Below are 16,001 nucleotides of genomic sequence, written 5' to 3' on the forward strand. Positions count from 1 at the left end.
ACTCCTTCGCTATATCCGAAATTAATGCTGTGAGCGAAATTTAGATAACAGTGCGTACAGCACAAAACGATTGCTTGTTTTGGAGGTGTGCACGAGCAGAAATTTTCAGCCCGAGCCCGATATTACAGACACGAGCTAGGCCAGAATCGGATGGGGACTGAGCCCGGAGCAAGTTTTCGGCAAGCAACCGGTTTGCTTCTCCAAACGTGCGCTAGCTCTAAACCTACGCAAGAGGTTCATTTTGTGGCCAAGTACTCGGTGAGCTCGCCTGGTTCACCGTGTCTCTTCCACGTCAAATTTTTGCAACAAGAAAACCAAGAAGAAACGCACCGCAAATGCTTTGAGCTATGCTCCGCTCAGACGAGGCCATGTCGAGGCAGGGGTAGACAGCATGACAGCGAATTTTGAAAGGATACCTAAACATCAGAACCATGCAGTGTTAGAAAAGCGCAGGTGCGAAACTAAATATCCCACAAGCGGCCCCTCTGCTCTGTCCCTGACGGCTGCCAAAGATCCTTTCGCAGCGAGGGTGAAAGGCGGGTCAATTAACTTAGGAAAGAACTCGAAAGCTCTCGCGTGGGCAGGTCGCGGGAAAATGCTGTGCCTTCTAGACGCTTACAGCATGCTACGGCCGCATTCTCGCTTTCGCAAATGTTGCATGTGTTCGTGATCGGGAGGCCCAATGGAGAGGCCCGAGCGAAAGGGCTTTCGAGTGGCCCGAGCCTGGCCCACGGTCCGGGCTGGGTACGGGCTTTCGAGTCGGCCCGAACCCGTGCACAGCTCTATGACACCATCCGGAACGTCTAGCGACGGTTCGGTCGCAATGGCCATGTAAAACTCCCAGGGGGTATGGGAGAGCAAAGGTCGCCGGTGCGAAACCGCCGCGTAGACTAGGTTTCGACTCAACTAGCAATTTCGTGCTTGGCATACATAACCTGTTGAATGCGACGGCCACGCTGGGTTGACATTTTGAAACTACGGCTTATATGATCTTAGATTTCGGAAAACATAACAAACGGAGCTCGCGTATCTAATGGTGCGGATGCCAGACTCCGAAACAAGTGCAACTAGGCACGCAGTTGGTTCGTCGAGCGTCTGCGCGCGATTTCCCCGCTCGACGCCACGCGCAGCGGCGACCTCGACCATACAGGAACTGGTTCTGCGCGGTCAGATTAGGATGACTCAGCCCGACGCAAACTCGAACCGCCTGCGCAGAGCTGAGGCTACAGACGCCGAAGTACGGAGCGGGCGAGAGTCGCGACTGATACTTCAGTCGGAACGCTGTCCAAGTGGTCCATAACACGTAGGCGCACTAAACGGAATATGAACCACCACGGAACACCACGCGGTCTGCGGCTTTTTAGGCAGCTGGTGGCAGCTTTGCCCAATCATATTTCCTCTGACGACGAGGCTCACGGGAGAGACAAACACGCCTCATTCCCGTCCTGTCAGTCAGCGCTGTTTCGTCGTTCCGTTCAACATGAACCAACCAGCAGATTCAGCACTTTTCTTGGACTTCCTTTCAGTCCTCTCAAGGACAATGTGGTAAGAGAGACACCGCCGGACAACAAGCTCCCATTGTTTTTTACGAATCAACTTTATTAACGCACACACGTCACGACCAAGTTCCAGCTGCAGACCTTAAAAACTTTACAACCCTTAATGAAACAAGATGAAACGTCATTAAAGCGCTACAGTGCGAACGCATATATGTATATATAATATGTATAGACATATATATATATACGCTCAGAAAACGAGTGCCATTCATAACCAACCAGAACCTTTTTTTTTTTTTCCTTTTGATCTTATGGGCTGTACATTCACACATTCACAGCGCATCACACAAAAGACGCACAACCATTCGCAACTTGCTAATACAGTCCCTCGACGCATGGCGCCGAGAAAATGCGAGAAAATCGCCTAATGAACATGCGGCGACGTATAACTGCGTCGTGAAACTGAAAGAAAAACGAAAAGCCAGAAGGTGCGCCGCAAGGCTGCCAGCCCACTTTTCAGGAAGCGAACGCAGTGTCACTTTTAAGAAAGTGTCAGCACACGCTGCACAGAATTGTGAATCATTTAACTCGTTTCAAGCAAGGTGTGCACCTGCAGCCTTAAAGACAAAGTAAAAAAAAAAAAAAAGTCACCACGACGTCTTGAAGTAAGACGGCCCGATCGCTTGTTGCAATCGGGGCTGGCAGCCGGCCACGAACAACGTCAAAACTGAACAGTGACAATTTCCGAACTTTCCTTGTGTTTAGGCTTTTTTTTTTTTTTTTTTTTTGCTCCCAGATGGGCACCTAAGGTAACCGCGAACAAGTGCGTGAACGATATGGGAGCGAAACCGTGTCTACTTTTTTTTTTCTCTCTCTCTCTCTCTCCCAAAGCAGAAGCGCCAGGACGGTAAGAGCGGACCGCCGTTCTCGTTGACTTCTGCACCCGCTCCGAGAGGGGGAACAAGCGGGCATTACAGCTGCATGTGCCCACTTTATCACTAAAGCGTTATGAAAGTGAACGCCAAAGCGCGTACCACTTCCGCTGCAGTGCACGGTTTTAACCAGCCGGGATTACGGCTGCGAAACTCGGAAGACACGTTCGGGGCGGCAACGGCCGACGACGGCGCCAGCCGGAAATACCCTCTTGCGACAGCCGGCGGCGACCGCCGAAGACGCCTCTTCCGACGCAGTGAAAAGGTGGCGTAAAAGCAGAAATGCCGCACGTCCAGACACTGAGCGCTCCGTTTGAGGGGGAGGAAAGAGGACGAAGGGGAAGAGTGGTCTGCTTACCCACCCCCGGAAACCGAAACTAGCACAGCCATTGGCAAGAAGGGCCCCTTGCGTGCTGCGTGACGTCAACGTTGTTCCGCGCCAATTTGCTTGCGCCCCCCTTCGTTGCTTTCGATGTGAGCTCACCGTTCACGAGTGAAGACCCAGAAAAAGCTACACCAGTACGGCTGATGCTGCTTGCACCTTCCCAAAGGTAAAGTTCGCACACATGTAGGCAGCGTTCGTAAGATATAGATGGACAGATAAATAGCGCAAGCGCAAATGTTTGGTCGACGCAGAGAACACGCGCATTCAATATTAAAGGTTCACTGCTCCAGAATACACATCCTTTTTTCTCGTACAAATACCAGTCAATGGCTGCTGTGTCTACGCCTTTTAATGTACAAAAATACAGTCGCCAAGGGGGGTGGAATATTAATCCTTGCAGCAAAGCTGAGCACAATCATTAAGCCTCTTTAACCTGACCTAGCGAATACAGAAGTCAACGAGGCGGCCGCAATTAATGCAAGTGAAGCTGTCACCGATAGAGCCCATCGGACGAGTCTATGGAAGAACCAACAGCAACAACGATCTTTTTCAGCAAAAAGCGTGAAATAACTTGCAAAAAATAAACTCCTACCAGTGCATCTAGCTGTTAACAATGCCCCCAGCAGATATCTCCCCTCAAACAACCTACTCATAGAGTTTTCTGCACCTTGCAAACAACGACCAACTAAAGAGCGTTTTGATCGCTAGTTTAGTCTTGAGCGATTTCACGAGCAAAGAACACTCACACCCAGCACCCTCCCCTTTCAAAGCACCTTCGACACACCACAATATGTGGCATAGTATTTTTTTTCTTTCACATTTTATCACTTCTGTGGTCGGCAGTAATGCTGGGGGGCAGAGGAATGCAATGACAGTACACCCACTGGACTTCTGAAGAAATTTTTCAAGGATCTGCAGGTACTGCACAGTAGAAAAAAATAAATTAAAGCAATAAAACAGAGGACACATAAGTGTTTCAGTGAAGTGTCTTGTGTAACTTTCACTCGCAAGTTTCTGCACTGGAATAACTCTACAATGGACTGTGACACCACGCACGACGGCTGGGTAGCAGTAAACTCTGAACTCGGGAAGGAGTGGAATTGGCTACGCACCTTTGGCTTAAGGCCTGAAAAAGGCCTTTGAGTTAAATGCCTTATCACCGCATGACTTCGCTGCCAAACTGCACTTTGAAAGCTCGCACAACTGCACACTTGGCTACTGGTCACCACAGGCCTGCCAAAAATGACCGGCCATTTTCTCTAGGTTCAGACAGCTTTAGAAATGCTGAATCCAGTCCCTCACTACCTTAAGCTCCTATGGCATGCGGCGCAATTGACAGCATGATATCTAAAGCGGACACAGTGGAAAGTCTGGGCGTCTTGGCGGGATTTTAAAAAAAAGGGAGAGGGAGGGAATACATCAGGAAACTTTTTATACAAAGGGCTCAATGACCTTGTTTACACATGAACACACACACACACGCACATTGGTTACAAAAGATTTTTTGGGGTAAAGAGGCAAGCCTAGCCTCCCGGTGAAGAGAAGAACCTGATCAAAAAAAGAACGATAAAGGAGAAACTCAGGTCCCCCGGGAAAGAGTGAAAATGCCGGGAGATTCACGAAACTAGACAGGAGATCAGTTTCTTTTCACTCCCCAGAGTGAAATACACTTTTAAAATATTTACTATATATATATATATATATATTCATATATGCATATGTAAATAAAAACAGCTCCTTTAGGCTAAAGGAAAAAAAAAATGGTATGCTGTGAAAAGGCCACCTCTTGCAGCATTCTCAAAAGGTCAAGTTGTGTCCATAAAAACAGATTAAAAGCAAAAAAAAAAAAAAAATAAGTAGTTTACATGGAATGATTCGATGTGATTACTCTATAATATAACACTAGGATAGCTGTCCACAACAGATGACGACAACGCAGCAGCACTCAATGACTTTAACACACAAAAGTACTGCAGTATCCTTGAACAACAACAATGCAGAAAAAAAATGAAGACACAGCTGCAGCAGTAGCACAGTCCAGGGTTAATGAGAGTGTTGTAGTCTGCCTTCGAGGACTCGCACATTTAGCAGTACAAATAACTGCAAAAACGAGAAAACAACACCTGCACACTTTATACATAAACAGGCTCCTTTTTCCAACGTGCCGTGCTCTAAGTGCTATCGACCCACTGCGCAAGCATGCTCGTCGGTGCACAAGAGCCAGGCGCGATCCACAATGCGAGAATGGTGTCGCCGCCAACCATCCCTGAACAAGAAGACCAAAGGCAACACAGCAAGTCCTTGGAGTATACAAGAAAGCAAGGACATTGCTCTCATCCACTACAGTCCAAACATTTTGATCATGGCAACACGAGTTAAGAAGAGTGACATGTGCAAAGAGAAGTGAAGCAAGCGGACTCCTGCCCTCCCCCCCCCCCCCCTCGCATCCCATCACAAAACTTCTTCAAACGCTTTAATATGACAACCTACTGACTGCACCTAGCAGAAAAAGCACGCTCTTGGTGGCAATGTACATTAAAGGAAAAAAAAAAAGAAGAACAAATGATGAAGACGGAAATGAAACACAGCAGAGGAGAGGAGCGAGTCCCGACGCATATGCCTCCACCTTTCACAGTCGCAAATTGAGTGAATGAGTGGTCACACACAGATGGAACAACTGTCGTCCACTTCGGCACCTAGCTGCAGCGGTGCTCGCGACGTTGACTCTCTTCAGCGGCAGAAGGGGGCGGCGAACCTCCCACTCCGTGGTGGGGAAGGCGTCAGACCATGCTGTCCTTGGCGATACTTGACTTGGAGCCTTTCAGCGAGTGGTTCTTGTCAGCGGGTTCAAATTTCATGTCATGTTTGCCGTCCTTAAGCCTGCAGCAGCGCGAAGGTAACAAAAAGCAGCGAACAACGCAGTCAGGTTGCCACCTGGTGCGATCTTCCACAGTGGAAAGAGTCTGGCCAGGCACACTAGTGACCCCCAATCTCCTAGCGCCCAGGAACCAATTTATCCAATGACAACGAATGCGCCTTCCTTTTTTGACAAGTGAAGGTTTGAGCAGTGCCCTTTCAGCCGGTTGCCAACAATTACTGTGCCTACTCTTCTTGAAAGCCAAAATTAAGAAACAGGCATGTGTCGATCATCAAGCTGATTACATTTTCAAAGCAAATAACCATTTTGCCCGAGTAGTTTCGGAACAATAAACAAAGTGAACCCTTAACCATTTTGCCCGAGTAGTTTCGGAACAATAAACAAAGTGAACCCTTCTTCGAATCAAACTGGTTTTGCGACTGCCCCACATAGTAGAGAGAGAAAAGGCAGTACACCTAAACATCATCATTAATGCCAATACAAGTAGTTGTGAGTACAAGTTTCCCTATTTTTCCTCGATACAGGAAGTGTAGCGGGACACAGCTAGGTAGATGTGCGAGACAAATGGGATGACACAGGGCTCTGAGCTTGCATTTTTCCCCTCAGTTGTGACCCCTTAAAGTTTATATACTCAAAAAATTTAAGCACCAACAAAGTGCTCTAAATTTCCTATCTGGGTCGATTCACCAAAACGAATGCAATTTAAAGCTCTGGCAAAGATGGCCACCCAATCAAATTGTTTCAAATTGCTTGTACCTAAGCACGCAGCCTCTTAGGGACCACCAGCTTGCAAAGGACTCCTTTTACTCCACCCTACTCCTAACATATTTGCTGTGTGTATGCTGATGTTATTTCTTTATTGGATCTGTAGCTTGCATGCGTAACCACAATCAGTTCAACCCACTAGCTGACAATGCTAAGCTGTTGTAGTGCAAAAGTTATGTTCACAAAATAGTTTCAATTGGAAGCAGTGCAACCATGAACACTGAAGATGAATTCCAGTTGACCCGTATTGACAGAGCATCGCGTTCCAATCACAAACAGGCCACCCTCACAGAAAGTTAAGCTTTGTAAGGACAAGACTGCTAAATAATTTTGCAAACTGCATGCTTTGATGCCAATTTCAAGGTACAGATCCCAGAAACTAGGCTACACTGCGTACAATTCAACGAGTTCTCTTTGGTGTTGCCTCAGACTGAACTGATTGGCAGAAAGGTCCTTAAATCCAATTTTCTTCGTGATAAAAACATTTTTCATTGCCTGACAACACCTGTGGAGAGCTGTCCTCAATGTTTCTTTATAATCTCCCCAATGGTGGGGAGGAAGAATGCAACAATCTACACTGTTTGCAGATAATATTTCAAATCAAGTTTTCTCAAAGCACAAGGACAGGCATACAGAGTTCAAGGGTAAGTGGCAGCTACTGATGTCAAAACTTTCAATACGAAAAATAAAGCGATAGCTAGCCAGTCAAAGTCAACAGGCAAGTTCCAAGTTTCCTAGCACGTCGAGAGAATAGAGACCCCTCTTGATAAAAAACAGGTGCCCACAGTGTACTAATGACCGGTGGGGGAAAAAAGAAAAGATATGCCAACAAGCAATGCCACAACAGACCAAGCCGCAGCTAAGTTGAGTGCATGCAACCCTAGGCACACATGGTTCAAGCAATTCGACAAGGAAAGCTTTAGGAAGACTATATATATATTATCAACAGCCACAAAAGAAAACATATTGGAAGGTAAAAAAAACAACAAAAAGGCACCCCATCTTGCCATATTTATTTGTACAAACACCAAGTTGCTAAGTAAGCATGAGAGCCTAACAGCACAAATGCCATGCTTGGTCCTCTAGCAGCTGATCTCGACAAGGTCCCCTGAAGCACCAACTATGCACAGCCAAGCCTTGTCTGCTGCTGATTACATTATCACTGCCACTGCTGAACAGCACCACAGTTTCACCGTTTACCCTTACTGGCCCCATGTGCGTAATTATGTGCTTAACCAGCTACACTGGTTTCTTTGTCAAAGGAGATTTTCGCCACAGGTCATAATGCCAATAGGGCAGATTTTAGTGTCAACAAGTGAACTCAGTAAACGTCTCTCAAGACTGTGAGCTCTGTAGCATCATCATCATCATCATCATTATCAGCCTGATTATGCCCATTGCAGGACGAAGGCCTCTCCCATATCTCTCCACTTAACCCGGTTCTGTGCTAGCTGCATCCACTTGACCCCTGCGAACTTCTTAATCTCATCCGCCCACCTAACTTTCTGCCGCCCCCTGCTACGCTTTCCTTCCCTTGGAATCCAGTTTGTTACCCGCAGCGACCATCGGTTATCCTCTCTTCGCACTACATGTCCTGCCCATGTCCATTTCTTCTTCTTAATTTCCACTAGAATGTCGTTAACTTGAGTTATTTCTCTGACCCACTCTGCACGCTTTCTATCTCTTAATGTTACCCCTACCATTTTTCGTTCCATAGCCCTCTGGGTTGTCCTCAACTTAAGTAGAACTCTCTTGGTTAGCCTTCACGTTTCAGCCCCATAGGTGAGTACAGGCAAGATGCAACTGTTGTATACTTTCCTCTTGAGCGATACCGGTAAGCTGCTAGTCATAATCTGCGAGTGCTTGCCAAATGCGCTCCATCCCAATCTTATTCTTCTTGTTATTTCCTTTTCATGGTCCGGATCTGCGGTTACTACCTGTCCTAAGTAGATATATTCGCCTACTACTTCCAGTATTTCGCTACCTAATGTAAACTGCTGTTCCTTCCCGAGGCTGTTGAACATTACCTTAGTCTTCTGCATATTTATTTTCAAGCCTACCTTTCTACTTTTCCTGTCTAGGTCATCAATCATTATTTGCAGTTCATCCCCCGAGTTGCTTAGCAAGGCAATGTCATCAGCAAATCGCAGATTACTGAGGTATTCTCCATCTAGCCTTATCCCTAACTGCTCCCATTCCAAGTCTCTGAATACTTCCTCTAAACAAGCTGTGAATAGTACTGGGGAGATTGTGTCTCCTTGCCTAACACCTCTCTTTATGGGAATTTTGTTACTTTCTTTATGCAGAACTATGGTTGCTGTGCAGCCACTATATATATCTTCCAGCACTTTCACGTACTTCTCGTCTACCCCCTGATTTCGCAATGCCTGCATCACCGCCGAGGTTTCAACTGAGTCAAATGCTTTTTCGTAATCAATGAATGCTATGTATAAGGGCTGATTATATTCCGCGCATTTTTCTATCACCTGATTGATGGTATGGATATGATCGATAGTAGAGTACCGTTTCCGAAACCCTGCTTGATCCTTTGCTTGATTGCAGTCTAAGGTTGTCCTGATTCTATTAGCGATTACCTTAGTAAATACCTTATACGTAACAGACAGTAAGCTGATTGGTCTGTAATTTTTAAGGTCCTTAGAGTCCCCTTTCTTGTGAATGAGGATAATGTTTGCATTCTTCCATGCTTCCGGTACCGTCGATGACACCAGGCACTCTGTAGCATACCTGACACTAATCTCTTGCAAAAAGATTTTGCCACCACCAATAACTTTTTTTTTTGTTGTTCTTGCACTTTGAAATCGCGCACCCATTTGAAATGAAAAGTGACTGCATGACCTCTCGGGCACTTGACAAAGCTTCAGTATTGTATTAAGATTTCAACCTCTTTGGAAAAATGGGATAGATTCTGGATTCAACTGGAGCCATGTTGACGCATGGCCTGCTAAGCGGGCAACAGTAGGTACTTGTCCCTAGTGCCAAAGAGCATATTGTGTTTTCTAATTCAACATTCAACAACTATTTTAAAGAAATCCAAAAATAATTCAACATTCAGATAACGACATTTCTGTAATTTCTTGAATTTCAAATTTATGAAGTTAAACGATGATTTTGACTGAAACCCCTACTGGCAAGGTTTGTTTGTGTACTCTCTGCACACTACTAAAGAACATATGCACTTCCCTTTGGGTACAAAGTTAGGCGGGAAAAAAAAAAAGAAGCACCAGGAAGTATGCGCAATACAAGGCAGAAATGCAGAAACAAGTAGAAAGCTTACTTAAAAAATGAAAAAATGTAGGCTTTTCAGAGCGCATCCTTCAGCTTTGCATCCCTGTAGCAGCCCGCGCGTCGATTTGACGAGAACTCATGTGTGCGATGGTCCGTTCGGCAAACTTGGTGGAGCGCCAAGACGCTGAGCGCCTTTAACATGAGTGGCCTGCTCGCCATTTCTAGCTGCCCCAGTGCATGCTTAGGAAGCCGTGTTCAGCATGATCACAAAATCATCAGAGTATGCCATGGTAACAACAATGCTATAAACTGGTCACATGATTGCCAGCTTTTGCTTACATAGATGGTGAGTTGATAGATGAACATACGGTATAAAATAAAGACCCTAAAAAAGGTGTGTTGCAACAATTTTTTTCCCATGTAACGAACCCTCCCGAAATGGATGCCCATTTTCTTTGAAAGAAAACAAGTCTGGTCACTACGCGATTGAATACAGTAAGAGATAACGAAATAGAATAGGAACAGGAGCATCCAGACTCAAAGAGGTTAACAACGCCTACCCTTTGGTGTCAATCATGGGTGTGTCTTCAGCGGCATCTCGTGTCTTCTCGTCAGATGTGCTCAACAATTCCTTGCTAATGGCAAAAAGAAAAGGCAAGAAAAAAGAAAGAAGAAAAGGCAGCAGTGCCAGGGGGAAAGAAAGGAAAAAAAAAAAAGAAAAAAACGATAAGTTCCACGAAAATAAAAATGCAAACAACGTAACAAGAAAAACCATGGCTCAAGCTGGGCCATCGTTCAGGCAGGCCAGGCATGGCGGGGGAAGCACGCACACACACAAACTAGGCACCTAAAGGCAGAGCAGGCCATGCTTGCAAGGTCACTCAAAAACGAAAATAAATCAGAACTTAACACAAGAAAAGAAACAAAATTCCAGTAAACTGATAACTGCCTGCATTTTCCATCAACTTGACAAGAATACTACTTACCATTGAATTCTTTCTGACCATTCCTTTGTACAGGCGATCAAGAAGGCAAGACCGAAACAACATTTATGTTGAGGCTGCTACATGAACAGTTTTTTTCTTTCTGGCCAGCAGCAGTGAACAACAAGAATAGCACACAGAGCTTCGCGAGTAGCTGCCATTTCCACTTGGCGAACAGCCATGACAACGCTCTCACCACCGACACAAAATACCAGCTATGTCACATAGGCTACAGGATCCGTGGTAGCAAAGCATTCTTCTAGGAGCCACAATCTGTGCTGAGGAGACAAAAAGGAATTCTGCCACGAAATATCCGCCTGGTACACTGTGTCCCCCTACTTTGTCATCAAGAGGAGAGCGCCATGGCAACTTGGCAGGTTACCATTTGCTCACATTAACAAAGGCTTCTCTCTGCAATCTCTGGTGAGCCCCTTCTCACACCGGCTGTTTCAGTTTTCAAACGTCTCCTAGCAAGCATCCCATTAAAGAAACTTGAAATTTAATTAACCCTAGTTAAAGAGAGTTAACTGTATGAGACCAGCAAATGTAAGAGATAAAAAAAAACTGACAAAGAACTCCATAACCAGGCAGATTAAAGAGTAAAACAACATCAAACTGATTGTACACTATCAAAACCACGAGCCAAAAGGAACAAGTGCACTTTTATAATGCTCACATGTGTATAGATAACGTCAGCACACACACAAAAAATATATATATATGCAAGTAGTAGGTGAGACAGAAAAGCAGGGGCAAGATGAGAGGGAGCAAACCACGGAGAAAAACCTCCAGCAGTTAAATGGACAGACTTCCACCACCGATGCCAATGCTTGAAGAAAATATACAGTGGAAGAAAAGGACCAACTAAATACCATCCCCCAAAGAAACCGTCGAAAAACTTGTGAAACAAGCAAGAGTAGCACCATAATTTGCTCCGAATAACGGACGCAGCACAGCCTATTGAAAAGCTACAATGTAATAATGCACCTTCTTACCTTTTTTTTTTTTCCACTCTTTACCCTGACCATCAAAGTGAGTATTTGGACTAAGCACGTCTAGCTACCAAGAGCCAGTGGACACAAGCTGAAACCTGTATCAAGTAGCATACCCTACCAAGAAAGTAAAGATTAACTAAAAGGTTAGTCTCAGATCTGTAATTCCCAAGGGATATCAGCCAGCACCACCCAAGAGAAAGAGAAAAAGGTCAAATGGGTATTAAGCCAACGTAGGAAGCAAACTGATGCACGTTCGCTTCGTGTTTCATCGACACAGCTACTACCAACCGGTTCAGTCCGAAACAACTGCCACCATCCCGAGTTAGTACCGGTGAGGCAAGATGAAAAGAGAGATCTCGGCTGCACAGGGGAAGGAACGACGCTCAGCCCAACATCAAAGGGAAAGGACCTTACTCAGTAGAGATTGACTTCTCAGCCTTTGGCTTCGTCTTCTCTTGGTCGGGTTCCGTCACTGTGGGAGGGCTGCGGCGACGAAGGCGGAGTGCTCAACCGTAATCTCAGGTGAAAACACAGCAGAGCAAACAACAGCTGTGTTTAGGGGACAGTGGGAGATGCGAGGATGACGTAATTCCTTCAGTGCACTTTTCAATTTGTACTGCCCATTGCAATCATAGGGCCTGGAACGGTGAAGCTCCTCAGAATGTAGAATAGGTACGAATAGAAAAAAACTGTTTAGCTGTACCAGAAACAACAGGCGCTCGCTGCTCTAGCCTGGAAAGGATGTCTCAAGCATGTTGACTTTGTTCTTTCGGATTCACAGTGATTCTTTGACCTACAAGCTGCCTGGCTCAGTATTTGATGAAGCACCATACACAGTGCGAGGTGAACAAGTATAGACTTTCCCCATGATGCGATTACTGTGCGGCTTTCACAAGCAGTTATGAAAGCTCATGTTCAAAAGCTTAGCAGTCATTTCACTGGCACTCTTTTTCAGCCAAAGCTAACACTTCCTTCCCAGACACCGACACAGTGTGCAAAATGAAAGAGCTGATTTTGTCACTGTGGCGATTCGTGTGGCCACTTCTGTACTGACAAAGCAGCACGCTTTGGTCACTAGGACTGACAACTATAGCAAGCATCTTCTTTAAAACTAGTCTACCCTGCAAGCTTACATATTCTCCCGGCATTCGAAACAGGTACAACGAAATAAAGCCTAACAAGAGAAGAAAGGATCAAGACTGCAATGAAGAATGAAACCATCAGCCCACATTTTAAGCATATATAACAATCCCTCTGTACGAAGTGGGGAGAGAGGAACTTCAGTCTCCACGTTCTGTTTGCTCCAGCAGTGAAACAATTACAGCCTAGAGATGAAAAATTTCTACAGGACTGAAGACTGGTTTCTCTAAACACAGCATTCTTATATACCTGCCACCGCAGGACCTCTAGTTCGAATCCAACTGATCATTATAGAAATACGCTGACTACAAAATGAAACTGACTGCAGAGATTTGCTTAACCCTGTGTCAACCACATTTGGAAGGTGGCATATACGTTATAACTCCAACAGCCAACCAGACAAATGAAGATACATCACTAGCTTGAAAGAACTGAAAGATGGGATAGTCAGTCATGTTGTGTTACAGAACAGTGCAAAAAAAAAACAGTAATGTTTACTTTTGTTGTTACACCCTCATTTCCTTGCACTGATCTTTAGCACAGCATAACTGCCATTCAGTCAGAAATTGGTGCCAGTGTTGCATGTATCTTCATTTGCCTAGTATGTTATTTGTGCTACAATGTTATGGATAACCAATGTGCCCAAATAGCTACCCTCGCCAAAAACATCGCCTGGACCCCGCAAAGCCATCACCTTGGCTCTGACTCAGTCATCACGTGAAAGTGACGCGACTACCGCTGTCAGCCCCCCAAAAAAGTGCTTTCTCGGTGGAGAGCGCATTGTCTTCGGGCAGGTAGCGGACCTGCAGCGAGCGCTGCACGCTGTCCCACTCAGTGCTAGAGTAGTCGTTGCTGGCGAGCTGCACCGTGGCGCGAACGCACCTGCTTTTGGCGTCATCAGAGGCGGCTGGCTTGGTGGGCGGCCGGCCGCCCCCACACGCGTGCCGCAGGCAGTAAAGGAAGCCCCAATGGAAGCGCAGGTAGCAGACCACGTCGAGCAGCAGCAACACGAGCAGCACCGCAGCCACCACGATGATGATGATGGTGGTCAGGGGCAGGCCGAGGCTGCTCAGCCGGGCCTGTTGCCCGGCACGCTCCTCTTCGGGCACCTCGCCTGAGGTGGTGGAGGGTGGCCCAGATTGGGAGAGGGAATGGTTCCAATGGAGGAAGGGTTGAATTTTGTGGCGGCAGCAGGCCGGAGAAGGTTAGATTGCAGTTCGAGAGATAGGTAAGATTCACATGACAGGAGGCAGAGTGTCGGACATGATGACGCAAGAGGTAGTGAGAGTTTTTGAAATGAAAGCAGCGAGAAGGGGAAAATGCAATATTTTTGAGTGGGAACAAATGAGGACATCACGCCAATGTCAAGTGAACAAGAAGGGAGGCGACAAAAAGAAAAAAAAAAAGAAAGTAAAGAAAGAAAGAAAATGTGACAGAGGTGTTTTAAGCATTTTACGAAGTGCAGGTGTTCGAGTGAGAAGACACGGGTTGAGGGTGTGGGAGCAAGAGAAAAGATGGGAGACAACATTTGGTCATGTTCTTCGTATAAACCATTAGAATGTAAATATGCATGCACCAAGTAACAAAAAAGAACTAGGGAAGACTGAAAAGACTGCTCAGATAGGACAAGAACTAAACTAGTAGAATGTAATTCTGCTATATTGTAAACATCACAAAGAAGTGCCTGCCCTCAAGCAAGCTTAAAAAAAAAGCTCAAGAGTAGTTTTCTAGTGGTAAGTAGTACAAGCAAAATGATGAAGGCTACAACTTGAAAAAAAAAAAAAAATAATAAATAACACACGATGAAAAGCCACATACAGCGTAAACAGCAGACGCCACTCATGCTGAAGCTAATAGTGACACACAAGGCTAACACAAAACAAGGTAGTACAAACATTCAGGCTATGATGCATTTCACACACACAAAGATAAAACAGATGTGGTACTACCATTCGCTCAGACAGGTAGCAAAAGCACTGCAAAAGAATCTAATGTGCCAACGGCTGCATTTTGTAATGACGCCTTTTCCAATTCACTGCAGTGAATCTGTTGGTAGCTGTGACTCGTGCCCTCACAGTAGATGGCTGAACAAGCAGTACCAGCTGCTGCCTAATGCATCACAGGCCAGAAGTGAAAAAGTGAGAAAGGAGCTGTTACAAAACACAGCCGCAGCACGTACAGAGTTGTGAGCCATAAAAGTATGGACACCGGCACAGTTATGCCAAAAGAAATGCGCACAGCGATAAAGGTGGACAGGCAAAAAGGGAGATGAAAGGCGGGCAGACAGAAATATGCATGCGCATGCCACTACACCGTTCCCACAGTCGTCCCCACTTGAAGCGGAAACGTGCCAAGGAAAGAGCACCGCCAGAAGGCGTTTCCATAAAACCCATCTATGAAATAAACTCCTGCCCAATGAAAAAAGCAGTAATTTGAATGTTGCAGAATATAACCACAACATTGCCAAGCGAACATATCATTGAAGATAAGAGTGTGGCCGAATATGCAAAATATGCAACATTATTGTTAACAATTCTAAGCCTAGAAGACCCATGCATTTCTCAAGTCTGTTGCACCACTCAGAGTGCCTCATAGTGCTCATTCCAGCTAAATTGCTCGCTTGTTCACAATAACAGTTTCCACAGAGGTCATATTTGGCAATAATTTATTATAAATCAAGTTTGTGCAGGGTACTTGTTTGATGTGATAAGAATTAATCTGCATTATCTACAGCAACGATGAACAATAAAAAAAATACTTCGAAGACCATTCTATAATGCGGGACTCAGCAAGAGCTGTTTGCAGCACTAGCTATAACACTTCAGTCTTTAGTAACCTGTCTTCTCTGGTACAATGTGCACGACACGTCACTGTGCAGCTGCTCGCGACACCACCGATTCTAGGCCACTCAACACGGCACCAAGAAATCTGCCAATAATAGCTACCACTGTAAAAGAGGCAGCTGCCCTGGCAATGCAATCTGTCGACCTCAAAGTGCTCTCTTGCAGCTGTCTCATCCAGTATTGCCACACACGATGCACATTTCCAGTTAATTCCCGCTGACCGAGGCAAGTATAAATCAAGTTTGTGCAGGGTACTTGTTTGATGTGATAAGAATTAATCTGCATTATCTACAGCAACGATGAACAATAAAAAAAATACTTCGAAGACCATTCTA

The 16,001-nt window shown here is 45.5% G+C and overlaps 1 protein-coding gene across 4 annotated transcripts in view; it reads right to left on the reverse strand.

Moving 5' to 3' along the window:
• Positions 1 to 1,578: 1,578 nt before the first annotated feature.
• The window catches only part of Fas2 (neural cell adhesion molecule fasciclin 2), a 139,959-nt gene continuing 125,536 nt past the window's right edge, over positions 1,579 to 16,001 (reverse strand). The window contains exons 13-16 of one of the 4 annotated variants that reach the window (XM_084607713.1): positions 13,706 to 13,937; positions 12,098 to 12,166; positions 10,266 to 10,340; positions 1,579 to 5,696 (exon numbers count right to left, since the gene is read on the reverse strand). In XM_084607713.1, coding sequence (XP_084463839.1) covers positions 5,597 to 5,696; positions 10,266 to 10,340; positions 12,098 to 12,166; positions 13,706 to 13,937 — 476 coding nt within the window. In that variant the 3' untranslated portion in view covers positions 1,579 to 5,596. The remainder of the gene's footprint in view (positions 5,697 to 10,265; positions 10,341 to 12,097; positions 12,167 to 13,705; positions 13,938 to 16,001) is intronic. The other 3 variants (XM_084607714.1, XR_014708241.1, XM_084607716.1) reach the window with 3 other exon arrangements.

This window comes from Amblyomma maculatum, chromosome 6 (genome assembly GCF_055883805.1).
Source record: "Amblyomma maculatum isolate TAMU_Amacu chromosome 6, ASM5588380v1, whole genome shotgun sequence".
Classification (NCBI taxonomy): domain Eukaryota; kingdom Metazoa; phylum Arthropoda; class Arachnida; order Ixodida; family Ixodidae; genus Amblyomma; species Amblyomma maculatum.